Below are 27,760 nucleotides of genomic sequence, written 5' to 3'. Positions count from 1 at the left end.
GAAGAACTTAGGGTCAGTGTCAGGGTTAGCTTTAGAGTTAGGATGAGGTTTAGTGTTCGGGTTAGGAAAACATTTTGGGCTAGTGAAAGTGTGTGGTTGTATTGAGGATGTATGTTAGGGTTAGGGATAAGTTTAGGATTAAGAAAGTGTGTGGTTGTGAATGAGTAGGTGAGGATGAGTTTGGGTTAGGGTTAGTGTTATTGATACATTTAGGGTTAAGTATGTGGGTATGAATGAGGATGTAGTTGTGGATGATTGTTGGGTTAGAGTAAGCATTTTTGTTAGGGTTACGATTAAGGTTCAGGTTAGTGTTAGGGTTACGATTAGGGTTTGGTTAGGGTCGTGGTTAAGTCTTGGGATAGGGTAAGTGTGTGGTTGTGAATGACAGTGTCAGTGAGGATGAAGTCAGGTGTAGGGTTTGGGTTAGGGATCATGTTAAGGTTAAGGTTAGTGTTAGGATTAGGATTAATGTTGAGTTTGGGTTTAGGGTAAGTGTGTGTTGCGAATAAGGGTGTAGGTGAGGATTATGGTTATGGTTAGGGTTAGGGTAGGGGTGAGGATTAGGGAGAGAGATAAGTGTTTTGTGACTGGGGTGGAGGAAGGTGAAGATGAGTGTCAGGGTTGGGGTCAGAGTTAGTTTAGGGATACATTTTGGGCTTTGATAAGTGTGCAGCTGTGAATGAGGTTAGGGTTAGGGTTGGCATTGGGGTTAGGGATAAGTTTACTGTTAGTTGAGAATGCAAGTGTGGGTGAGGATGGGAAATGTGTGTCATGAGGGAATAGATGTAGTGATGAGTATGTGTCAGTGGATTTCAGTGTGCGTGAGGGTATAAAGATGACTCAACAATATGAGATCCTATAGCCCCATCGGTCTTGCTTACTTTCATGACGGCAAAAAGCAGCAAAATGGGCCCTCCAACAGGAACACACAGGAGCAGGAAGGCTGATGTTTCAGGCTGAGACCATTTCTGATGAAGGGTCTACGCCCGAAACGTAAGCTTTTGTACTCCCAAGACGCTGTTTGGCCTGCTGTGTTCATCCAGCTCCACGCTTTGTTACCACCACACCCTTGTGCTCAGTTTCATCCACTTTTGACCTTGAATCCAATTCAAAGAATTATTTTTCCGTCTATTTTTGCTTTATCAAGTGGTTATAAATTGTTTTTGTTGTATTTTTAAATACTTTGATTCAGAAAAAGCAGCAAAATGGGCCCTCCAACAGGAACACACAGATCTAGCACCTCTTTATTCAGCCCCTACCACCCCCTCGCCCCACACTCCTCACCGTCACTGTCATTAACCCCTCCCCCACAGTCATCACCCTAACCACCCTCTCACACACACGCCTCAGCTTCACCAATTTCTCCACGCTCCTCACCCTCACTGCTCCATCCTCACATTGCTGACAGTCACCATCCCTTACCGCACACTCCTCACCCCCTCCATTCTCTTCCAACATCACCAATCCCCCTATCCCTCACTCCTCCCCTTCACCCACATTCACCACACCCTTATAGCAGAGATAGTGGGAACTGCAGCTGCTGGAGAATCCGAGATAACAAAATGTGGAGCTAGATAAACACAGCAGGCCAAGCAGCATCAGAGGAGCAGGAAGGCTGATGTTTCAGGCTGAGACCATTTCTGATGAAGGGTCTACGCCCGAAACGTCAGCTTTTGTACTCCCAAGACGCTGTTTGGCCTGCTGTGTTCATCCAGCTCCACGCTTTGTTACCACCACACCCTTGTGTTCAGTTTCATCCACTTTTGACCTTGAATCCAATTCAAAGAATTATTTTTCCGTCTATTTTTGCTTTATCAAGTGGTTATAAATTGTTTTTGTTGTATTTTTAAATACTTTGATTCAGAAAGATTTTTTAAGTATTAATCTGAATGCTATTTGTACTGTATTGTTTATTCAGTTGCAAATAACAACTTCTGTGTTAACTCACTTGCTTTTAAACTTGTTGAATTCAGTGTGGCTGTAATATTGCAGTAATTGACAAATCTGAGGACATTTCAAGCCCTGTCTTGCAATAATGCCCTATTCAATGAAGCTTTAGATTGTTACATGGCCACTCTGTGGAGATTTGCTGCTTCCAATCCTTTCAGTTCTGCTCCATTGCATCACTGTGTTGCTTGATGGGATTTTCCCACCATTCTAACAAATCAAAATGGTGGCTTCCCACTTTGACATGTTCCTCCCAGCTTCTGACACTAAGGTGGATTTTCCTGCTTCAGTTTGGGCAAAGATGGATGTCTTCCACCTTTGCCGAGTTCCCAAACACAACAACCTTTCATCTGCATAACTTTGTAAGTAAAGTCTTCTGGCTGTGACTTTTATACATCCTATCCTGTCCCACCAACTCTCCCCACCCTGAAATATGGCTCAATTTACTGAGACCTCTCGAATCAGAATTCCTCTGACTTTTCCTTTACTGTTAGATTCTTTCCTCAAACTTCTCTAAATTTGCTCTGTTCGATCTGAAATAAATTCTGAGACCTTCCCTGTACCTGAAACCTGAGTATAAGTCACTTCCCTTGCAGTGGTGCCTCGTGGAGCTTTATCACAGGTTAAAACAGATGGCAATTCCTGTTTTGAGAAGTGAGAACTCTCTTTCCCACTTGTTTGCCTTCCTTTTCTGGTTTTTGTGTTAGATTCATATAGCATAAGAACAGACCCTTTGGCCCAACTCATCTATGCCAACAAAGTTTCCCAAAATGACCTTGTTCCATTTGCATGCAATTGGCCCATATCCCTCTATACTTTTTCTCTGTAAGTATCTGCCCAAATATCTTTTAAATGTTGTAATTGTACCCGTCTCTATTACCTCCCCCAGCAGCTTGTTCCATACATGGGTCACACTCTGTGTGAAAAAGTTGCCTCTTAGGCCACTTTTATATCTTTCCCCTCTCTCCTCAAACCTATACTGTACAAAGTGCAGGGGATCCCTCTAGTTGACTGAGTCCATACAATGTTCTGAGGAAGAGTCATGGGACCCAAAACATTAACTCTGACTTTTTTCTTCACAGGTACTGCCAGCCCTGCTGAGTTCTTCCAGCGACTGTTTTTGCACACTGACCTGGGTCTTGGACAAGGATGGCATGAGCTGGTGTTAAAGCTTCCCTGTTAGTCCAGGGTGAAGAGCACATCCTGCCTTGCTACAGCACCGTCCAGCTTCCAAGACCCTGCCTGCCACTTGCAGGGCCTTATAAAGCTGTATCTGAGTAGGGACCTCATTCTGAGTGGACTCACTAAGCTGTGAGATTTGTCATACCTTTTGACTTGCCTCATCTTTGGGAAACTGTCAGGGAAGTGCTCGCAAGTAGGAGAGAAATGAATTAGAATCGTGACAACTCACTGCTGCTGTCTTAGAAATCTTGTCTCTTGCCAAAGTTAACAAATTAATGGCTCAAAATTCTGAATTCCATCTAACATTGATGCGTGCAATGACTCCAAGGATTGAAATTGAGCCTGAGAACAGGAGTCTGGTTTTCCTCAGGGTGGGGACTGACCAGCCTCTGTTCTGTATGGGTCTCAGCCGCAGATGGGGCCACTGGCCTCAGTCACAGTAATGATCTCCCCTTGCCCTCCCATTATACAGCCTGTTCCGTCACAAATCAAAGAGTGGGCACACAGAGAACATTGCTGTATCAGGCCAGGCTGTAAATAACTAGTTCGATCTTGGCAATTACAGAAACGTGCCAGTCAGTGAGGTCACAGTGAACTTACTGCGTTTCGTGCTTTGATTAAATGTGAGCACATTAGGCAAGGACTGACATGTCCCCCGAGTGACTTTATTACTTCTGCAGCTGGAATCCACGTTCGCTCGAATGGTTTGACAATATAATGCCCGATCAGAGGGAGAGGTCAGAGATCATAAGCAGCACAGCACTGAGGTTAGTGCCTAAACACGGAGTGTTTCAGAGTGACCTGATGCATACAATGTAACACATTGCATCTGAGCCCAGTGTTTACTGAATCCCTTTAACACTTCATTGCCTTCTGCCCCATGTCCACTTCCAGAGCTAGCCTACTGTCACAGAGTGAGAGAGTTTGAAGAAGTACAGAGCAGAAGTCCAGCGTGATGCTAGGAAAGGTGAAGGCATTGCCCTCCTCCCAGTCTGAATTTGGAATCTTTGGTCACCATATTTGCTTTCAACTTTTTTTTTATCTGCAGAACAGGGTAGTAATGGCAGCTTTAAACCGGAGTGTGTATACACACACACATGCACTTCACAACGTGTGTGATAAAGTCATCATCAGGTGGTATCTACTCCTTGGCCCTGAGGTCACCTCCCAATGCAGATAGTGTACACTGACCATCATTAGAGCCCAGACTGGGACAGGGCCAGAAAAGGGGCTGCCAGGGATCCTGCTCACTTTCACCTCAAGGCAACGTTCAACAAAGTAAAGTACAATGAACCTAGACACAACTGAAATCAGTTCGGGTCAGAGTGCAAATCCTCCAGGATCAATACTGACCCACACAGAGCACGATGGTGCAGTTTTTTGCAACAAAATGAAATAGCAATGTGTCCCATTTGGATGCTTTGGACAACACTGGAAAATCTCTTTGAAGAGAGAGTGACAGGGCATGGTTCAGGATCTACTCACTTCGGAAAAACCGGCCTCATACGCTCTCACTCTGAAATAACTGGTCAGGCCCGGGGGCTAAACTGTGATAGACTGGGAAAGGCTAGGATCAGCTGGAAAAGACTGTGTTAAACTGGGGACAACCGGTTTAAACTGGGAGAGGTTGGGATATTCTGCATGAAACCAGGACAAACTGGAAAAGTTTGGATTAAACCTGGGGTGGTGGAGGGTACTGGGAAAGACCAGGTTATATAGTCATAGAGGTCCACATTATGGAATCAAGCCTATTGGCCCAACTTGTCCAGCTGCCCAGTTTTCATACTTTAACCAGCCCCATTTGCCCATGTTTGGTCCATATCCCTCCGTAACTATCCCATCCATGTATCTGTCCAAATGTCTCTTCAATGGTGATGTTGTACATACATTCATCACTATCTCTAGCAGCCTGTTCCAGACACTCACCACCCTCCGTGTGAAAAAAATTGCCCCTCTGACCCCTTTTGTATCTCTCACTTCTCACCTCTCACCTTAAACCTACACCCTTTAATTTCAGGCTGCCCTACCATGGGAAATGCTGTTAGCTATCTATCTTTGCAATGCCTCTCACTATTTTATAGACTCTATAAGGTCACCCTCCTGTCTACTACACTCCAGGGGAGAAAAGTCCCAGCCTGTCTAACTTCTCCTTATAACTCAAACTAACTGGGAAAACCCAGGATAAACTAAGAAAGGCTGGGATGGACAGGGAGAGGCTGGGTTATACACTGGGATGACTCTGGGATTTGAAATGCAGGCTCAGCCTCTCGCAGAAGATTCAGGATCTGTCTTCACCTTATTCACAGTGAATAGGATCGGAGACCAGGAATGTTCAGACTCCTGCTTTGAATTCCGGTCTTAGGTACAGCTGGAATACATACCAATCTCTGTCTGATTAACACTCCACAAGGAATCATACAGTCAAGAGATCCAGTCTCCCCTGAGTCTGGGGATAGGGACAGGCAGGAGATCCAGTCTCCGCTGAGTCTGGGGACAGGGACAGGCAGGAGATCCAGTCTCCCCTGAGTCTGGGGATAGGGACAGGCAGGAGATCCAGTCTCCCCTCAGTCTGCAGATAGGGGCAGGCAGGAGATCTAGTCTGAACTGGTGGGATTTCAACTTGATGAAGAGGAAACTGGATGTAATCTCCATTCCATGTGCCTACACATTGCGATGTGACCCAACCTACTGGCAATTGTGCCTCAACCTGGGGTAGCAGGGTGTACAGCTGACTGAGTACAGACCCAGGCTCACTGGGTCAGCACAGAGTGTCCTAAAGGTCATTACTTTCCCCCGGTCTTCAGTGCAGAGCTGGTGGTGCTCATCCACACACTCCAGGGGCCACATTAACGTTACCTTCAGACAGACAGTCTGCTGATTTATCTCATTTAATTAGATTCATATTTACCAATGGCAGTTGTTGGAACAAATATCACACTAAAAGTTATCTAAAAGCATCCTTTGCACCATTTCAATGTTAAATTTCTCAAGTAGCCTAAGCATTACCAAGGCTGTGATTTAATGGGGTAGAGTTCTGGGACTCAAAATTATGAGCGAAACTCTTGCTGTCAGTTCCTGTTCACTGTTTGTCGTTGATTGCTCAGACCTCAGTCCAACCTGCAGGAACAGTCTCAATGTCCTGGGAGTATCTCCTCTCTGCCCCTACATTGAAGAGAGACTAACTCTCCTCTCACCATGAAGTACAAGAAATAGAGTAAATCTCACTGCCTACAATTGGAGCTACTGCTACAATTACCTTCATTTTTTTTTCCTGATGATTCCCAGAATTGTCAGCTCCTTAATGGATATGAAGACTGATTCTTGCTATACAGTGACCCAACAGCACCATCTTCACCCTACACAGCATTGAGTCTGTGAAGAGACTCTATCTCATCTTTGTTTTAATCAAATTCCCATCTCAGTTTCTTCAGTACTCTTCCAAACACTGGGATTGAGTGGAGTTTGAAAGCCTTGATGTTTGCTCCCATTCTCTGGTCAATGCTGCAGCCTGCTGGCTAAATGCTGCTAATGCCAGTTGCCAAGAAATCAGTTCACTGCTGTCTCAGGGCAAAACCTTCCCGGACCCCGAAGCAGGGTGAGAATTTGGGAAAAATCAGGTGAAATGCAACGAGAACAAAACAAGGCATTTCCCAGCATTTTGTGTCTGGAGGATCAGGACACACGGATTGTGTCTTGTCCAGGGGCAGGTCTAGCCTCCTCCAGCTTGAGCTCCCCCTTTGCCTGAGGGTGGCAGGCAGAGTGGAAATGCTGGTCACCTCCAGAGTGTCCTCAGAGGTACCTTTTCACAGAGAGGGAAGGTCTGTATGTGGTCCTGCCCTTTGGCAGGATGACAGCAGTACCACCCTGTCTCCTAGTATGGAGGGGGCACTGGTCTGACGCCACTCGTGCCCTTGTGGCTTTGCCAGTGCTCTATTAGTTAGTGGAATGGAGTGCAGGGCCATGTACTTCTCAGACTGCTGGTCCTGACTGCCTGTAGCACACCCAGCCCAGCTTTGACAGCAGCTGGACGCTGTCATTTCAGAGATTGCAGGATCCAAACTATGTTGCTGCAGTCCTGAACCTTTTGTGTTATTGTCAGTTAATGGATATTGTATGTGTGTGTCATCGCTGGATATAGGGTGTGCTAATGAATGCCACAGATGGATACAATCTGTTCATGAGTATAGATCTGTAGTCTATTAATGAGTGATGCTTATGGATGTGTACAGTTTGCTCATTTGTATTGTATATGATATATAGCCTGTTCATGTGTGTTGTATGCGGACATGCCCTATACACATCTTCTGCACTTACTGCAATGTCTACCTGGGGTCTCGTAGTCATAGTTAAAGTTACAATCTGATCTGGGATCTATTCCGCCTGAGTTTCCTTGCCATGCTCATGCTAACAAGCCTCAGCAAATCTCAGGAGATTCCCTTGCAACTTCCTACATCTGAACGAATAGGCCCAGCTTCCAATTTTCACCTCTGCCATCAGTCGTTTAAGAGTGTCACAGAGTGGTCAAACCCCACCCACACCCCCCACTTCTCTGATAACCAAAACCAAAACACCCAGAGAAGTTCATCTCTACTTATAATCTATTAAAAGATTGGTTAAATGAAAGAAATCCCCTGACACTCACTTTATAATCAACAAGTAACAATTGATTTATCTAACTCTAACAGCGAACAAATTAACAGAACTACTAACAAACTGAACAATTCCCCCTTAACCACTAACTATTCCTGAATAAAACAAAATTCTAATTGCATGCTGTCCTATAGGTACATGCCCAACTTATATAAACCAAATTGATTAAAAAACATTAAAGCTTAATCCCTTGAAATTACAGTGGGATAAATCTTCCAGAATGTCTTTCTCCACTGTCCCTGTCAGGAACACCTTCCTCTGTTGAATTCTTGTGTCAGGAAAATTAACTGGGAGTGCCATAGTACCTCTATTTAGATGGTGCTTGCTCTGAGATCTTAGAGATTTCTGTGAGACCTAGTGAGTTTCTCTTTCTTTAGAGCTGATGGTTGCTGAGAGCTGTTCTTGTAACAGATGGCAGTTTGCTCTCACCCCAATTTTCAAACGCCCTCTTCTTTTATACCCTCGATGATCTATTAATTTCTTACAACAGGATTGGTCTGAGGTTGTCAAAGCCATCAGATTTAAATTTAATTGGGCTTTGATACCTGGTTTAAATTAATTGGCTGAATTCAAAAAACCTGTGGTCGTGGTAAAAACACTGCTTGACCAGCTATCAGTATAGCCTTTTGGCACGACATTTCAATTTCAAGAACTTTTTGTGCATCTGCTGCTGCTCGCATTTTGTTTTACATCTCCAAGCCTAAAGGAACACATTTTTTTAAGGGACCACACACTCTTCTCCCTTATCAATTTACAAACAAATTCTAATGTCCAGCTTCCAATCCACAATTTCGCAATAACAGCAGAACAGTTGTAAATAGAAGAATTAAAAATAAGTGGTCCTGCTGTCAGAAATTAGAGAGCTAGGGGTGAAAAATAACAAAGTAATGAGTATGGAAACTGGAAGATAAAGTAGAAGAATGTGTGGCAGGACAGAGGGCTTTTATCTGGGGACACTGGCTCAGGGGGATATGGAACATCTACAAGGTGAACAGGTTGCACTGGAATAGAATCAGGAGTGAGTTTCCTGTGGGGATTTCTGCTGATGCTATTGGACCGTGTTAAAACCAACTGGGCAGTAGTCTGAGAAGCAAACAATAATATCAGGCAGCTGAGCAGAATGCCTGGCATGACCAGATAGCCCAGGGACTGAACAGTTAGGCCCGAAACCAGAACAGGCAAACTCTGAACAGCCAAACCCAATGGGGCTTTCCTGAAAGGTCAAGCACAAAACATCCACACAAGACAAAGGCATGTGAGGACAATTCCAGATTCCATGGAAATCCCGTGGAAAACGAGGCTGGTTTCTGTATTGGAAAATGGCGAGCAGACTTGCCATGACCATGTATAGAGAGGGGGACATGCCCTTGATACATCAGAAGCTGTACACTGAGGGTAACCATCCCATTAAATGTTATAGCCTTGACCTGGAAGGGCCAGAGAGCATTCTGGATTAATGCAGCAGGGACCGATAAAAGGGGACACCTGGCAGCCATTTTCACATTAGACAGCTCTAACCACCTGGAGAGAAAGAGAAGCTGACCGTGTGCACGGTCAACTTCTGCCAAGTCTATCAGAACCTGGTCATGTTTAGTTGCATGGATAGTACCTGGTCCTAATCTGGTAACCAATTGTAATTTAGATAAGGGTAGTGACAAAGATTTAATGTTGCGATTAGTAGAGTAATTAAGAGTCGGGAGTGTTATCACCAAAGAACAGGATTTTCAATAATATTCAGCCATATGGCCCGTTTTATGTTTTCAGTGTATTTTGTCAATAAAATTATGTTGAATGCAAGTCAACTCTGTCCCTTTCATTTATTTCAAAGATACACGACCTGAATAAAACAGAAACTGGTCAGTGTCCCAAGCACAGACATTATTGGTGTCTGTGGTGAGCTCCAATAAGAATAAGAAGGGACCAACAGTTACTCAAGCCTTGTATTCCTGAATGTTCAACCTGAGCCTGATTTAAAAGGGCTGTCATGGAACACAGAACAGTACAGCACAGGAACAGGCCCTTTGGCCCACCATGTCTGTGCTGACCACGATGCTATTCTAGACTAATCCCATCTGCCTGCACATGGTCTGTATCCTTCTATGCCCTGCCCATTCATGTGTCTGTCTTTGTACTTCTTAAATGTTGCTACTGTATTTGCTTCTATCACCTCCACAGGTAGAGGTGAGAGAACAAAACTAGATTTTAATTTGAGGTGACAGGACGCTTTGAGAAATTGAGGTCATGCCAGTCATCGACATAGTCATTCGGCACAGAAACAGACCCTTCAGCTCAACCAGTCCTGTGTCGAACATAATCCCAAACTAAACTAGCCCCATCTGCCTGCCCCTGGCCCATATCCATCCAAACCTTTGCTGTTCATTGTACTTATCCAAATGTCTTTTAAACGTTGTAGTTGTACCCACATCCACCACTCCAGAGGAAGTCCATTCCACACATGAACCGCTCTCCTGAGAACCCCCATCCTAGGGAAAAGACAACTACCATTAACCCTGAATATACCCCTCATTATTTTATAAACTTCTATCAGGTAGCTTCTCAACCTCCTATGCTCCAGTGAACAATGTCCCAGCCTATGCACCGTCTCTTTATAACTTAAACATTCCATGCTTGGCAACATCATGGTAAATCTAATCTCAATCCTCTCCAGCTTGATAGCCTTCCTATAACAGGGAGACCAGAACTGGACACCAGTATTCCAGAAGTGGCCTCACCTATATCCAGTGCATCCTTAATATGACGTCCCAACTCCTATACTCTGGTCTGAGTAAAGAAGGCAAGCTCCTTTTTAACCCATCTGTCTATAAGTGATGTAATTTTTAAATTCCACATCGGCAGGTAGATCAGTCACCAATTGATTAATACTCACTGTTATTCAAATTCAATTATTGATTTGTCAAAACTGTCAGTACTCCATTAACTTACCAGCTTTCCCTTTAGCCCTCCTAACTAGCTGGTGTCCTGACTATTTATAAGTTATTGATGTGTTTGTGTTTTTACTGCTCTGTGACTTGATTGAATTAATTCAGTTCTTCCTTCATTCCTTTAAGTAAGCTATCCTGCTTTGGTGATGTATAGATTTTCTATGTAGTCACTGGATAACTTGTTGGTTCTGATTGAGAGCACTTGCTGAGATCACAGGAGGTGGACATTTGGCAAACAGAAATCCCTTGCCTGTGGTGGCGAGCTAACCCACAGAAGTATCAAATTCCACCCGAGGTATTTGAGAATACAATCCATGCTGATCATCTCGTACATATCACTGGTTATGTTTGCAGTTAGCTGACAGAAACTGAGAGGTGATCATTTTTTGTTGTTGTGTAATTGAGCTGTTCCTATAGGAAGCTACGGAAAACCACAGTAGCAGCAAACTCTGCCCCTATCCCCACCCCCAGCACTTCCCACCATCCCCCCCGCAAGCACTTCCCACCATCCCCCGCCCAGCGCTCTCCACCATCCCCCACAGCGCTCTCCACCATCCCTGTCCCCAGTACTCTCCGCCATCCCTGCCCCAGCACACTGCACCCTGCGCCATCCTCCAACTCCACTCTTCACCCACACAATGTGTGGAACTGATTTCACTCCCATCTCCTTACATCCCCAATAACACATCCTCACCTCTACCAAACCCCCCCCCATTAACATACCCTCACCCCATCATTAACACACGCTCACCTCCACTAATCCTCATTACCCACATTAACCAATTAACAACCCCCATGCCCACAAACCCCTATTATCCCCAGTGACCAACCATTAACACCCCCTCACCTCCACTAACCCCCCATTAACACCCCCTCACCTCCACAACCCCCCATTAACACCCACTCACCTCCACAACCCCCCATTAACACTCCCTCACCTCCACAAAACCCCATTAACACCCCCTCACCTCCATTAACCCCCCCATTAACACCCCCTCACCTCCACTAACCCCCCATTAACACCCCCTCACCTCCATTAACCCCCCATTAACATCCCCTCACCTCCACTAACCCCACATTAACACCCCCTCACCTCCACTAATCCCTCATTAACACCCCCTCACCACCACTAACCCCATTAAAACCCCGTCACCTCCACTAATGCCCCATTAACACCCCCTAATCTCCACAAAACCCCATTAACACCCCCTTATCTCCACTAAACCCCCTTAATACCCTCTCACCTCCAAGAACCCCCCATTAACACCCCTCACCTCCACTAATGCCCCATTACCACCCCTCACCTGCATCAACACCCCTCGCCTCCACTCACACCCCATCAACACCCCTCGCCTCCACTCACCCCCCCATCAACACCCCTCGCCCCCACTCACCCCATCAACACCCCTCGCCTCCACTCACCACCCCATCAACACCCCTCCATCAACACCCCTCGCTCCCACTCACGCCCCCATCAACACCCCTCGCCCCCACTCACGCCCCCATCAACACCCCTCGCTCCCACTCATCCCCCGACTCACACTGTGTCACGCCCACTAACCCGCACACACCATACAGCTCATTCCCCTCCCCTACACATCTACAGTAATGCCCCTCCCTCACGTTCTGTCCCCACCAGGGGGCGGGTTTAATTCCAGAATTCCCCACACGGGCAGGGGCGGGGTTTACTCCAGCCCTCCCCTAGGGGCGGGGTTCACTCCGCCAATGGCCTTAAGGGGGCGGGGTTTACTCAAACCATCGCCCCTAAAGATGCGGGGTTTATTCCATCCTGTTTGCCCCTTAGTGGGTGGGATTTAGTCTGATACCCGCCCCTTCCGGGTTCCTGTCCATGGGGGTTGTGGTGTTTCTCGGTTCTAGGCGGTGCCCCTCAGGCCATGTGTCGGGCCCCCTTCCTGTGTCCCTGCTCCTGGTGCTCTGTCTAAGCGGGGCCGGGGCCACTCTGTCGCGGACAGACAGCAGGAAACAGGCGGTAGGCCGCGGGTCCGAGCACCAGGTGAGGCCGCGTGCGGGAGGTACATTGGGGACGAGGGGGAGCCCTGTGTAGAGTAACGCACACCTCCCATTCCTCTTCCGCCCCCCCCAGCACACACTCCACCCCCCCAAACCACACACCCCCATTTTCCTCCTCCCCCCGACAGCAAAGACTCCCCACCCAATCCCCTCCTTCTCCCACAGCACAGACTGCCCCCCCCTCCATTTCCCCTCCTTCTCCCACAGCACAGACTGCCCCCCCCTCCATTTCCCCTCCTTCTCCCACAGCACAGACTGCCCCCCCCCCTCCATTTCCCCTCCCTCTCCTACAACACAGGCTCCCGCCCCATTCTTCTTCTCCTCTCCCCCCGCCCCACCAACAGCGCAGACTCCGCACCCACTCCTCCTTCCTCTCTTTCCCCCCCCCACTCCTTCCTCTTCCCCCCCCCACTCCTTCCTCTTCCCCCCCCCCACTCCTTCCTCTTCCCCCCCCCACTCCTTCCTCTTCCCCCCCCCACTCCTTCCTCTTCCCCCCCCCCCACTCCTTCCTCTTCCCCCCCCCCCACTCCTTCCTCTTCCCCCCCCCCCACTCCTTCCTCTTCCCCCCCCCCCACTCCTTCCTCTTCCCCCCCCACTCCTTCCTCTTCCCCCCCCCACTCCTTCCTCTTCCCCACTCTCCCCCCCCCCACTCTCCCCCCCCCCACTCTCCCCCCCCCCACTCTCCCCCCCCCCACTCTCCCCCCCCCCACTCTCCCCCCCCCCACTCTCCCCCCCCCCACTCTCCCTCCCCCCCCACTCTCCCTCCCCCCCCACTCTCCCTCCCCCCCCACTCTCCCTCCCCCCCCACTCTCCCTCCCCCCCCACTCTCCCTCCCCCCCCACTCTCCCTCCCCCCCCACTCTCCCTCCCCCCTTCCCCCCCCTCTCCCCCCCCCCACTCCCCCTTCCCCCCCCCACTCTCTCCTTCTTCTTCTCCCCCCCCCCTTCCCCCCCCTTCTTCTTCCCCCCCCCCTTCCCCCCCCCTTCCCCCCCCTTCCCCCCCCCTTCCCCCCCCCTTCCCCCCCCCTCTCCCCCCCCCCTCTCCCCCCCCCCTCTCCCCCCCCCCTCTCCCCCCCCCTCTCCCCCCCCCCTCTCCCCCCCCCCTCTCCCCCCCCCTTCCCCCCCCCTCTCCCCCCCCCCACTCCCCCTTCCCCCCCCCACTCCCCCTTCCCCCCCCCACTCCCCCTTCCCCCCCCCACTCCCCCTTCCCCCCCCACTCCCCCTTCCCCCCCCCACTCTCTCCTTCTTCTTCTCCCCCCCCTTCCCCCCCCTTCTTCTTCCCCCCCCCTTCCCCCCCCTTCCCCCCCCCTTCCCCCCCCCTTCCCCCCCCTTCCCCCCCCCTTCCCCCCCCCTCTCCCCCTTCCCCCCCCCCTCTCTCTCCTTCTTCTTCTCCCCCCCCTTCCCCCCCTCTCCCCCTTCCCCCCCCCCCACTCTCTCCTTCTTCTTCTCCCCCCCCTTCCCCCCCCCCTCTCCCCCTTCCCCCCCCACTCTCTCCTTCTTCTTCTCCCTCCCCCTTCCCCCCCCCTCTCCCCCTTCCCCCCCCCTCTCCCCCTTCCCCCCCCCCCTCCCCCTTCCCCCCCCCTCTCCCCCTTCCCCCCCCCACTCTCTCCTTCTTCTTCTCCCCCCCCTTCCCCCCCCCTCTCCCCCTTCCCCCCCCCCTCTCCCCCTTCCCCCCCCCCTCTCCCCCTTCCCCCCCCCCTCTCCCCCTTCCCCCCCTCTCCCCCTTCCCCCCCCCACTCTCTCCTTCTTCTTCTCCCCCCCCTCTCCCCCTTCCCCCCCCCACTCTCTCCTTCTTCTTCTCCCCCCCCCTTCCCCCCCCTCTCCCCCTTCCCCCCCCCCCACTCTCTCCTTCTTCTTCTCCCCCCCCCTTCCCCCCCCCTCCCCCCCCCTCTCCCCCTTCCCCCCCCCCTCCCCCCCCCCCTCTCCCCCTTCCCCCCCCCCTCTCCCCCTTCCCCCCCCCCTCTCCCCCTTCCCCCCCCACTCTCCCCCTTCCCCCCCCACTCTCTCCTTCTTCTTCTCCCCCCCCCTCTCCCCCTTCCCCCCCCCACTCTCTCCTTCTTCTTCTTCCCCCCCCTCTCCCCCTTCCCCCCCCCCACTCTCTCCTTCTTCTCCCCCCCCTTCCCCCCCCCTCTCCCCCTTCCCCCCCCCCCACTCTCTCCTTCTTCTTCTCCCCCCCCGCCCCCCCACTCTCTCCCTCTTCCCCCCCCCCCAAAATTAAAAGTAAATTACGGTTAGCGAAGAGTAGGGGAAGGTTCAGGGCCAGTTGAGAGTTTGGATACCGCGTATGTGGAATCTCCCATTCAGCCTGTTAAATGTGGAACTGTACTTTAGTTCTTCGTCACTGCTGTTACATTCTGGTTCTCTGTCCTTGCATTTGCGAAGCACTGTGTCTCAGAGCCTCATTTGAAAGGGCAGCAATCTTCCCAAACCCTGTTTAGTTGAAGAGGTTCCTGGTCAGAATCTCTCTGAATAAATCACATGGATGTGATGAATTATTCACAATGTCATACGGCATTGCCCTCTTCTGGCGGTTTAGTTTTATTTTCCTATCAAGGTGTTAGTAACTAAGTCCCACGCTGTGAGATGTTGGTTGGGGCGTTGAAAAGGTGAATGCCTCGGGGTTTTAGTATTCTTCTGGGAAGTGTTCAGCTGACATGCGATTGGTATTGCTGCTCCCAGTGCAGCACTACACCATCCTTCCATCAGTCACACAACTTGACCATAGGTCTCCCTTGACCAAAGTTGGTGCAGAAGAGGCTTCTCTTTGGAGGGAGTCATGTTGATTGACAGCTTCATCTTATTGTTTTGCTAGACAGGGCCTTCAAAACGTTTGGTGCAGGATCGAGGGTTGGTGGTCACCGATCCCAAGGCCAGAGATATCGTGAAGGAACAGAAGAGTTACTGTGCTGCCAAAGTGAGAGAGCGACACTTCAGTGGAGATGTCCTGGGATATGTCACACCTGTGAGTAATTGAGATGGATGGAGTTTATGTGATAGATTGATTTTATTGTCACGTGTACCAAAATACAGCAGTAGAGGCAAATCACAACAAGCAAAGGACGTACAGATCAAAAAGACTCGGAGGTATGCAGATTACATTATTTGAGGTTAGAGTCCGTTCAACAGTCTGATAACGGCCAGAAAGATGCTGCTTCTGAACCTGCATGTGCGTGTTTTCAGGATTCTGTATCTTCTGCCTGGTGGAAGAGGTTGTAGGAGATCATTCCCAGGCTGTGATGGGTCTTTGATGTTGGCTGCCTTTCCGGGGCAGTGAGCTCTGTAAATGGAGTCCAAAAATGGAAGGTTGGCTTCCATGATGGTCTGGGTTGTGCACACCACCTTCTGTACTTTCTTACGGTCCTGGGCAGAGCAGTTGCCCCACCAAGCCATTATGCACCCGGACAGTATACTTTTAGTGGTATTTCTGTAGAAGTTGGTGACGGACTTTATGGATATGTCACATTTCCTGAGTCACCTGAGGAAGAAGAGGTGTTGTTGTGTCCTCTTGATTGTCGCGTTTACTTCCTGCAGTCACATTGGATCTTATTACAGAACAGCGTCAGCAGTGGAGTCCTTAATTTGCACCCTGTTTGGTGCAGTCCCTCTCTCGGGTGGGGGGAGGAGCAGAGCAGGCTGGTGGGTTTTTTTTAATCAAACTGGAGAAAACGCACACGGTGGGGGGGGGCGGTGGTGGGGATCCATGCAACCTGTGTGCCCTTGAATTATGAGCCTCCAACTTCCTGGGAGAACGCATTTCTTCAGACTAGAATTTTAAAAGCTGTTTGAGTTGGACCTATTGGAAACAAATGGTTATAATCTGTTTTCTATTCAGCAGGTTACATGCAAGGCTTTAGTTAGTTCAGGCTAGTAGTTAGCCAGGAGTGAGTTACAGATTGGAACCTAATCGAGGCATTTGGAATGTTTTGTACGTAGAGTAACAGGTACCCAAGAGTGAGTTACAGACTGGAATTCATTTGTCAGGCATGGAGTGTTTAATGTAGATAAATATGAGGTGTTGCATTTTTGGAAAGGCCAATCAGGGCAGGACTTGCACATTTAATGGCAAGGGCCTGGGGGGTGATGCTGAACAAGGGTTCTTGGAGTGCAGGTTCATAGTTCCTTGAAAGTGGAGTTGCAAGTACACAGGACAGTGAAGGTGGTGTTTGGTATGCTTGCCTTTAATAGTCAGTGCATTGAATATAGGAGTTGGGAGGTCATGTTGTGGCTTTACAAGACATTAGCTAGGTCACTTTTGGAACACTGTTCGGTTCTGGTCTCCCTGCTAGAGGAATGATGTTGTGAAACTTAAGGGTTCAGATAAGATTTAGAAGAATGTTGTCAGGGTTGGAGGGTTTGAGCCAAAGGGAGATGCTGATTAGATTGGGGCTATTGTCCCTGGAACATCGGAGGCTAAGAGGTGACCTTATAAATGTTTGTAAAATCATGAAGGACATTAGTGTGAATAGACAAGGTCTTTTCCTGGACTGAGGGAGCCCAAAACTAGATGGCACAGGTTTGTGAGAGGGGAAAGATTTAAAAGGGACCTTAGCGGCAACCTTTTCACCCAGGGAGTAGTGCACGTATGGAACGAGCTGCCATAGCAGGTGGTGGAGGCATCTGAATGGGTATGTGAACAGGAACGGTTTAGAGGAAAGTGGGACTAGATTAGTTTAAGAAATCTGGTCAGCATTGACGAGTTGAACTGAATGGTCTGTTTTCATGCTGTATGTTCGTGTGCAATAAAATGCCAGAGGAAGTGGTGAATTCCTAGATACAGTTATGTTTTAAAAATTTAGATAAGGACATGAATAGGAAAGGTTTGGAGGGATATGGGCCAGGAGCAGGCATGTGGGACTAGTTTAGTTTGGGAATGAGATTTGTGTGGAATAGTTGCACCTGTTTCTGTGCTGTATGACTTTATGGGAGACTGTTAAAGAACAATTAATGGAACATGATGATTGTACGCAAAGGTAAACCCTAAGTCTTAATTCACATTTTATTGAAAGAAGGTCGCACCAACACACAGGAAAGTCTGCTTTGGAGGCAGCAGTGTAATTGAGATATCAAATAATTCAGTTGTGCCTTTTTGACCAAGTGCCATGTAATAGAGATGTTTGCAAAGTTACATCTGTGGGACTGCAGGCACAGTACCTGTGGGAATAGAAAATGGACCAGGCGATGTCAATCTGAGAGCAGTGATTTCTGAGCCAAGACAAGGAAATGACAAGGCCTTCCACATGGTGGTGTTCTTGTTGAGTTATTAATGGCATGCGTTTGTGCATGTGTCACGTAATTGGAAAGCTCGATGATAGGAAATTTGGAAATGTAATAGACAGTGGGGGTTGTACTGAATCGCAAGACAAAGCTTTATAAATCGGGTAAATATGTCAGTTGAAATTTAATGCAGCAGTTCATAAAGTGATATGTCTTGGTAGATTGGACAAGATAATAGAAATGAAATGGCCCCATTTTAAAGGGAGTCCAAGTGCATGAAAGCTGAAGGGGGAAGGACCTGAACCTTTTGAAGGTGGTGCAGTGGTCTTGTCACAGAACTAGTAATGCTGTAGGGAACTGGATTCAAAACCCATCACAGCTGATTTGCGCAGTTTGATTTTAACTCCAAAAAGTTGGGAACTCAAGTCTCAGGATGACAATGGAACCACAGTTAATTGTCACAAAAACCCACCTTGTTCACTGTCATTTAGGGAAGGAAAGCAACCACTCTGACCTGCACGTGACTCCGAACCCAACCTTTGGGTAAACAGCACCTTTGGCTTGTGAAGAACCACGGTGGGTATAAACATGAAGGCTGGGTTTCTTTATCAAATACTGGCTAAATCCCACCTAGAACATTACTAGTTCTGGCCATCACATAGAAACAAGAGTAGTCCATTCAGCCCCTCAGGCCTGTTCCTGACCTGAGGTTATCGGGATGGCATGGAAATGATTTCCTGGAATGACTTCAACCTACATTCCATTCTGTTTTACAAGTGGCCAAAGGAATTTATTCACCGCCAAGTGTTGGCAGTGCACAGTCAGTAGCAAGAGGCACTCTCGAAACCTCGTCACCATTCCCTTTCTCTCACTGGCCTGGTCCAATCTCTGTCATTGTTTTTCAGTGGAACAGCCATGGTCATGAAATCACCAAGATGTTCGGTGGCAAATTCACCTTAATTTCTCCAGTTTGGCTTCAGATCCAGAGGAAAGGAGTTCAGCTTTATCATGTCACTGGTCACCATGACATAGACCAAGGTATTATTTTTACCTTTATCTTGATTGGTACTTTGCATCCAACACTGTTACCTTAACTTTAACCCCCACTGCCTCACAATCTTCCCATCGCACTTGCAGCACAAGTTGCTACCTGATCGTCATGGGCTATTTCTGTCCTGATACGAGAGAAACTGTGTGGGCTTGTAGCTCTACACAAAATGGGCTGAAGCAGAGATTAGAAATTAAGAGTCTTGCCTGTATAGTTGGTTTTCAGTGGCAAGACAGGCTGGTGAAGGAAAAGATATGATCTTGAAGCTCTGATTTAACTAACATTGGCATAATCCAGGCACTGAATGGAACAAACAAAAGCTTTTCACACCCGAAGCATTCTCTGGCCAAGGGAATGCTCTGCAGTGTTGCCACTGTAATAACACAGCTGCGTCTCAAACAGCGTCGTCCAAATAATAAAAACCTGAAAGAACAGCAGTTGCTGTAAATCAAACAAAAACAGAATTTGCTGGAAAAGCTGAGCAAGTGTGGCAGCATCTGTGAAGAGAAATCTGAGTTGATGTTTCAGGTCCTGTGACCTTACCTCAAGTAGGGTCCTCAGTGTTCTGAGGAAGGGTCACCAGACCCGAAACGTTAACTCTGATTTCTCTTCAGAGACCTGCTGAGCTCTTCCAGCAACTTCTGTTTTTGTCTGAATAAGTTGATTGTTACCTTGCTGTCTCCCCCTCCATGGATGCTGTCTGACCACAGTGATCTCTAGCATTTCTTGTTTTCAATACAGATTTTCAATACAACACCTGAAATAATTTGTTCCTACTGAGCAATAAATATTCTGTGGAATTTATCTGTTCAGCTGATGAGCCCTGGATTGTTTGTTGCTCACCTGCTCTAGGATTGAACTGAATCCTACTCTGTATCGTCTGCTCTCTGTCAACTTTCAGCACTGTTGCCTTGTTCCTATCAGGCAGTGACCCTTGCGTTTCCAACCTGATTTCTCCCTTCCCAAAGCTTTCTGGGATTAAACAAAATCCAAGGCTGCTGAGACTGAAGTTTTCTTGGCACATTTCCTGCTTGCTTCTGCGAGTGTCTAGGGTCTATTCACCCAAGAAAGAGCTAGGATGACAGGGCTCGATATTAACATCCTCTTCCTTGAAACTCTACTGCATGATTAATGAGGTGTTTTAGTGGTGATATTGTAGTTAAACCACTAGGCCACAGGAATGTTAAAGCATTCACAGCCGACTCTATAAACCATACCTTGCGCATGGTCATTAAAATGTACAGGCCTGTGTTACTGAATTAGAAAGTGGGGTGTGTCTTGTGTGTGTGGAGGGGGTGGGTGAAGCAGGTGTGTGGGGTGGGCTTGGTGTTGGGGTAGGGAATGTGTGGGGGCATGGAGGGGAAGTGTGAGTGGGCGTGGGAGGGGAGGTGGAGTGTGTGCATGAGTGCAATGATTTGCATCCAGAGTAGAAGGCTTTTTGTTTTAGTGATATTAAACTGTCTATTCTGAAAAGTAGCCATACTGGTGTTTGTGGCATCCTCCTAGCTTTTTCTTTTCCATTCATTTGTGGAACATGGGCATCGCTGGCTGGGCCTGTAATTTCTTGCCTGTCCGTAGTTACCCCTTGAGAAGGTGGTAGTGAGCTGTCTTCTTGACTCTCTGCAGCCCAACTGCTGTGGGTTGACTGACAGTGCCATTAGGGAGAGAATTCCAGGATTTTGACCCGGCGACAATGAGGGAACGGCGGTATATTTCCAAGTCAGGATGGAGAGGCGCTTGGAGGAGAACTTGGAGGGGGTGGTGTTCTCGTATATCTGCTGCTCTTGTCCTTCTAGATAGGAATTGTCGTGGGTTTGGAAGGTGCTGTTGGAGGATCTTGGGTGAATTGCTGCAGTGCATCTTGTAGACGTATACAGTGCTGCTACTGAGCATCAATGGTGGAGGGAGTGAATGCTTATGGATGTGGTGCCAGTCGAGTGGGTTGCTTTGTCCTGGATGGTGTCAAGCTTCTTGAGTGTTGTTGGGGCTGCAGTGCACCCAGGTAAGTGGGGAGTACTCCATCACATAGCTGACTTGTGCCTTGTCAATGGAGGACAGGCTTTGGGGAATCAGGAGGTGAGTTACTCACCTCAGTCCTCCCAGCTTCCGGCCTGCGCTTGTATAATGTAGTGAGTCCAGCTGAGTTTCTGGTCAATGATAACTCCTAAGATGTTGCTAGTTGGGGACTCTGGTGATGCCATTGAATGTAATGCGGCGGTGGTTAGATTCTCTCATTGGTGATGGTCATAGCCTGGCATTTGTGTGGCACGAATGTCACTTGCCACTTGTCAGCTGCTTTATACAGGTTGGCTTGCCTTGTTGTAATAACCACAAGCTGAGAATGTGATCATAAGTCATTGCCTTTCTTACATAAATGGCTATCTCTGACCTGCTTTCTGAAGCAGGACACTTGTTTTAATAGGGTTTGGCTGTGCTTTTCTGGGAGCGGGAGCTGACACTGAGTGTAGCTGACGCTGGACATGTATAACCCTGCTTGTTTTATTGATGAACAGGCTGGGTGAAGAATGTGAAGGCAGAATTTGAAGCTGTCCGTTTTGGTGAGTAAGGGTTTTTTCCATTTTGACTGTTGCCTTACCCTCGACTCTCTCTTCTAACTCACAATGTGACAATCTTTCCCATCTCTGAATACTGTGTTTGCCTTTTGAGTTAATGCCTGGTGGATAATACAGTTCTGTGCACTCCCTCTCTCTTCCACACCCCCACCTCTGAATGCATATATACTGTTCAACTTGCATTTGCGATAGAGTATAAAAGTAGGGAAGTTGCACTGCATCTTCCATGTTACTTGGGCCACAGCTAGAGTATTGGGGTGCATTCTGGTCACCACTTTTTAGGAAGGACATGAGGGCCTGTGAGAGAGTAAAGTGGAGAACGGGGGTGAGGGAGTCTAGATTCCGAGTTAGTTCGGAGGAGCTGCTGTTGGAGCAAAGGAGACTGAGGGGAGATTGGATGGAGGTCAACAAGGTTTTGATCGGTTTTTGAGGAGCTGGACAGAGAGAAACTGTTCCCATTAGGGTGGTGAAGGACTAGGGAGACAGGTTGATGGTTTTGAGGAAGGGCTGCAGGGGAAGACCAGTTTTTAACAGCGAGTGTAGCTCCAGGCACAGTGAGGGTGGTGGAAGTGGAGACAGTGAATGGTTTTGAAAGGACATTGAATAGACACTCAAGGGAAACAAATCTGCATGGATATAGGGTAGAGTGAGGGAATAGGGCTGACTGGATTTGTATACAAAAGGCTGACATGGACTAGATGGGCAGAATAGCCTGCTCCATGCAATGTTGTGTTGTCCAGGGTGGGTGTGATACCATTATGTGTCTTCAATGTGTATTAGTCGAGGTGATCCCTCTTCGTTGAAAACACAAGGTCACTTGATTTATTTTTGAGCTGCAGTTTAAAGTTGAAATTTGTCATGGGAACTGAAACACTTCAGAAAGAAACCCATTTTCTCTCTTATCCTTTAATGATTGCAGACTCCATCAAATTTCACCAGATTCACCAAGTCATGCTATCTCCTTCCTGGGTTTTTTTTGTGCTTAGGGAGATGAAAACTGAAAGAAGTTTCAGTGGTCCGCCCAGCCTGTCCCAGGACTAATATCCCTCTGTTGTTAGCTTCTCTATTATTCAGCCAGATTTCCCAGACAATCCATTACATTTTCCTCTACGACAACAAATCTGTGTGTTATTGTATGTTGTAAACTTGAACCCACACCATGGTACTCTGGCTGTAACAGTCTGAAACAGATTATCAGGCCTTATTATTTTCTCTTAAGATTTTAAATAATATTTCTCCCCAGCCTTCTCCCTAGTGGTAAAGGTGTGTTCTGTGGCATCTGTCTGACTATACCAGTGTCTGTGGATTCAGGCTGTAGTGGTAATCAGAACTGTGATGCTGCTCTCTGCCTGACTGTACCATTGCCTGTACAGTTCCTTTTACCAGTTTTTGATGTTGATTTTTGCTTCTCATTTCTGCTCTGTCCTCAGTTCCTCGGATTTTGTTCGATGCCTGGACGTACCGTGACTATGAAAGTCTTTTTAACAGTGAGGATGAAATTGAAGAGCTGTCAGAAGCGTTAGTGCAGACTGCAAAGGTCAGTGACTCCTGTCCTGTCAGTCAGTTACCTGGGAAGGCCATTGCATCTTCCTCCTCTTCCCCACATTGATCAGTTACCTGGGAAAGCAGTGGGACTTTCCCTCTCCCGACAAGTTCTTTCCCTGAGGAAAGACAGCCGTTCCAAGCCGGGTAGCTGAGTGTTCTTGTTTTCTCCTCGAGCACTCCTGTGAGGCTGCAGAGAATGGACCTGATTGGCCAGATATTTGTGTAAAATTAGAATATTGGTCAGGGTGGGGAGACCTGCACCTGGAAATGTCAGGTCCGGGCTGGAGTGCACCTGAGAATGTCGGGTCCGGGTCAGGTTAGACTGGGAATGTCGGTTTAGAGTGAGAATGAACTGGGAATGTCCAGGCAGGTGCGGTAAATCGTGTGGATTTTGAGCTTCAATCTGCCCAAAGACGAAAAGTTTAACATGGGTGTGAGAAGTGCTGGTTACAGGCTTACTTTGTAACAGAGACAGTCACTGCCTGAAGCTGGGGATTGGAGGAGTTTTGATCAATCCCTGTGGGATCACTCTTGGTCTGGGTAAGTGATTAAACTTCGTTAACAGGTTTCTTGTTCTGAACGCTGACAAATATATTGTGGTACAGATACTCAGAGTCTGGGTCTCAAACCTGAGCTGTGATGGAGATAGGACCTGGGGTTGCTCAGTTTTTCTCAAGTCCTCCTCCGCGTTCACACTGAGCCTCTTGAGAGAAGTTCCTGTTCAGTGAATCTCTTCCAGCAGATATTTTCTTGGTGGTTCAGCCATCACTGAAGGAAGTGATCCTGTGCAGAGTATTAACTATCTGCGGCAAATAAGGACCTGTTTTGTGGAGACTTGCAGCTTGGGCAGCCAGACTTGCACATTAACAGGTTTTAAACTCAGTGCACTGAGCTTCCCCATGTATGGCTGAAGGCTCCGTACTGCCAATGCAATCATCATTTAATGTGGATGCAACCAACAGAGCCCTATTTATGGGATTAATCCATGTGCCCCGGTGCTGTTTGAATGCTTTGGAAATTAGAAAGCATTATTGCCCTTTCCTGGGCTCCCTTTTTACTATTTATCTATTTTAAAAAAATATGTTCAATTGCTTTTTTAATGTTAGCCAGTATGCAGTTCCCATCCATTCTTCACATCTTATTCTTTTTAGATGTTTATACTCTATGTATTCAGCTTGAATCTCTCGTCTTCATTATGACTCCTGCAATTGTCATAAACCTGCTTTCTCTATCACATTTTAATCTCTGATTTTAAAATAATCCAGGTGAATTTCTTTTCTTTGTCTCTACTGTATGTACTATTATCTCTTCTCTCTCCTCTGCTCCCATTGGTGAAGTCCTGTTCTACTGACCAGTTTTGGATCCCAAGCCACTCGAATTAGATCATTTTTCAACTCTTTGATATTAGCCCTTCTCAGTTAAATATATTTTTACTCTATTTTACCTCCTCTTTTCCCATCATTCTTCTATGTCTGTCATAGATGAGGCGATGGAGAATTACAGATTAGCTAGGAAGGATTTAAAGAGAGTTAAGAAGAGCAAAGAGGGGACATGAGCAGACATTAGCAGGTAGAATAAAGGAGAATCCTAAAGCTTTCTGTAGGTACATGAGAAATAAGAGGATGACTAGGGTTGGAATAGGGCCAGTCAAAGACAGAAGTGGGAAGTTGTGTGTGGACCCTGTGGAGATCAGAGAGGTGCTAAACGAATATTTCTCATCTGTTTTCACAGAGGAACAGGAGAATATTGTAGAGGAGATGACTGAGTTACAGGCTACTAGAATTGATAGGATTAAGGTTAGTAAGGAGGAGGTGTTACCAATTCTAGAAGGTGTGAAGGTAGATAAATCCCCTGGGCTGGATGGGATTTTTCCGAGGATTGTCTGGGAAGCTAGGGAGGAGGTGGCGGACCCTTTGGCCTTGATCTTTGAGTCTTCATTGTCTACAGGTTTAGTACCAGAGGACTGGAGGACTGCAAATGTTGTGTCCTTGTTCAAGAAGGGAAGTAGGGATGACCCAGGTAATTATAGACCTGTGGGCATTACGTCTGTTGTAGGAAAAGTTTTTTGGAAAGGATTATAAAAGATAGGATTTATAATCATCTAGCAAGCAACAATTTGATTTGAGATAGTCAGCATAGATTCGTCAAGGGCAGGTTGTGTCTCTCAAACCTCGTCTTTTGAGAAGGTGACCAAACATGTGGATGAGGGTAGGGCAGTTGACGTAGTACACATGGACTTCAGTAAAGCCTTTGATAAGGTTCCACATGGTAGGCTATTTGAGAAAATAGAGGTGCGGGATTGAGGGAGATTTAGCAGTTTGGATTAGAAACTGGCTTTCTGTAAGAAGGCAACGAGTGGTGGCTGATGGAAAATATTCAGTCTGGAGTCAGGTCACTAGTGGTGTGCCTCAAGGATCTGTTTTGGGACCACAGCTGTTTGTCATTTTTATAAATGACTTGGACGCAGGCATAGGTGGATGGGTTAGTAAGTTTGCAGATGACACTAACGTCGGTGGATAGTGTGGAAGAATGTTGCAGGTTGCAGGGAGAATTGCATAAACTTCAGACTTGAACTGAAAGGTGACAATTGGAGTTCAATATGGATAAATGTGAGGTGATTCGCTTTGGGAAGAATAATAGGAAGGCAGAATACTGGGTCAATGGAAAGAATCTTGGTAGTGTGGATGTGCAGAGGGATCTTGGTGTCCATGTCCAAGTACATAGATCTCTGAAAGTTGCCACCCAGGTTGATAGTGCTGTTAAGAAGGCTTACAGTGTGTTAGGTTTTATTTGTAGAGGGATTGAGTTCCGGAGCTGTGATGTCATGCTGCAACTGTACAAAACACTAGTACAGCCTCATTTGGAATATTGCGTGCAGTTCTGGTCGCCCCATTACAGGAAGAATGTGGAAGCATTGGAAAAGGTACAGAGGAGATTTACCAGGATGTCGCCTGGTCTGGAGCGCAGGCCCTATGAAGAAAGGCTGAGGGACTTTGGCCTGATCTCATTGGAGAGGAGGAGGCTAAGGGGGATTTAATAGAGACATACAAGATGATCAGAGGATTAGACAGGGTGGACAGTGAGAGTCTTTTTCCGAGGATGATGACTCTAACCCTACCCTTCCATCAACATCCCAGCTTTCTGAACTCTCTCTCCAATTTAATAATGTTGTTCTGTGAAGCTATTTTAAGTAGACCAGAGCTTCGTCAGAGGTGGCTTTTAAGGACTGTCTCGAAGGACGAAACTGAGGTAGAGGAGGACAGGAAGGGAATTTCAGAGCCTGAGGCCTAGGCAATTAAAGGCGCAGTCACTAACCACCGAGCAATGCAAAATTGGGAATTCCCCAGAGACCAGAATCGGAGGGGTAGGTATCTGAGCTCTGATGTTGGAAGAGATAACTGAAGTAGAGGAGGAGTGAGGCTGCAGACAAATTTGAAAACTAGAATGAGGAATTTAAAGTAAAAATACAGCTTGCCTAGAGGTAATGTAGGTCTGCAAGCACGAGTGTGTCAGGGGAATAGGACTTGCTGAGGATTAGAACACACTCTTTTGGATGCTGTCCAGTTTTCAGAGAGCAGAACATGGGATTCCAGCCAGGAGATATTCCTTTCGTACCTCTAGATTTGACTATCAGCAACCTATGAGATGAGAATCAAACCATTGCATCTTGACTCACCGTGACATTACCATCATTGAATCTCCCACTATCAACATCCTAGGGGGTTACTTTTGACTAGAAAGTGAACTAAACCAGCCATATAAATGATTTGAATGAGGAAGTGGAAGGGTGAGTTAGCAAGTTTGCTGATGACATGAAGGTTGGTGGAGTTGTGGACAGCGTGGAGGGCTGTTGTAGGTTGCAACTGGACGTTAACAGGATGCAGAGCTGGGCAAAGAAGTGGCAGATGGAATTCAACCCAGAAAAGTGTGAAGTGATTCATTTTGGAAGGTCGCATTTGCGTGCAGAATACACCGTTAATGGCGGGATTCTCGGCAGTGTGGAGGAACAGAGGGATCTTGGGGTCCACGTCCATAGATCCCACAAAGTTGCCACCAAAGTTGATAGGATTATAAAGAAGGTGTATGGTGTGTTGGCTTTCATTGGCAGGGGAATTGAGTTCAAGAGCCACAAGGTTATGCTGCGGCTCTACAAAACTCTCTATTTTGATCACACTTGTAATATTGTGTTCGGTTCCAGTCACCTCATTACAGGAAAGATGTGGGAGCTCTAGAGAGGATGCAGAGGAGATTTACCAGGATGCTGCCTGGACTCGAGGGCAGGTCTTTGGAGGAGAGGTTGAGGGAGCTCGGGCTTTTTTCATTGGAGCAAAGAGCGATGAGAGGTGACTTGACAGAGGTTTACAAGAAGATGAGAGGCATAGATAGAGTGGATAGTCGGAGACTTTTTCCCCAGAGCAGAAATGATTATTAAGAGGCGACATAATTTTAAGGTTATTGGGGGAAGGTGTAGGGGAGATGTCAAGGGTAGGTTCTTTACACAGGGAATGTGGGTGTGTGGAATGCACTGCTGGCAGTGGTAGTGGAATCAGATACTTAAGATGTGGATAGGCCTATGGAGGATGGTAAAATGTAGGGTATGCAGGGTAGATTGACCTTAGTAGGATAATAG

The 27,760-nt window shown here is 47.6% G+C and overlaps 1 protein-coding gene across 3 annotated transcripts in view; it reads left to right on the top strand.

Annotated features, from left to right (window-relative positions):
* The first annotated feature begins 12,465 nt into the window (after positions 1–12,465).
* chid1 (chitinase domain containing 1) overlaps positions 12,466–27,760 on the top strand; it is a 132,639-nt gene continuing 117,344 nt past the window's right edge. For 2 of the 3 annotated variants that reach the window (XM_059651935.1, XM_059651934.1), the window contains exons 1-5: positions 12,466–12,735; positions 15,563–15,712; positions 18,870–19,002; positions 21,526–21,570; positions 23,016–23,122. In XM_059651935.1, coding sequence (XP_059507918.1) covers positions 12,571–12,735; positions 15,563–15,712; positions 18,870–19,002; positions 21,526–21,570; positions 23,016–23,122 — 600 coding nt within the window. In that variant the 5' untranslated portion in view covers positions 12,466–12,570. The remainder of the gene's footprint in view (positions 12,736–15,562; positions 15,713–18,869; positions 19,003–21,525; positions 21,571–23,015; positions 23,123–27,760) is intronic. The other variant, XM_059651933.1, reaches the window with a different exon arrangement.

The sequence above is a fragment of the Stegostoma tigrinum genome, chromosome 17, assembly GCF_030684315.1.
Source record: "Stegostoma tigrinum isolate sSteTig4 chromosome 17, sSteTig4.hap1, whole genome shotgun sequence".
NCBI classification, from domain to species: domain Eukaryota; kingdom Metazoa; phylum Chordata; class Chondrichthyes; order Orectolobiformes; family Stegostomatidae; genus Stegostoma; species Stegostoma tigrinum.
This window is presented reverse-complemented; position numbering and strand designations above follow the sequence as displayed.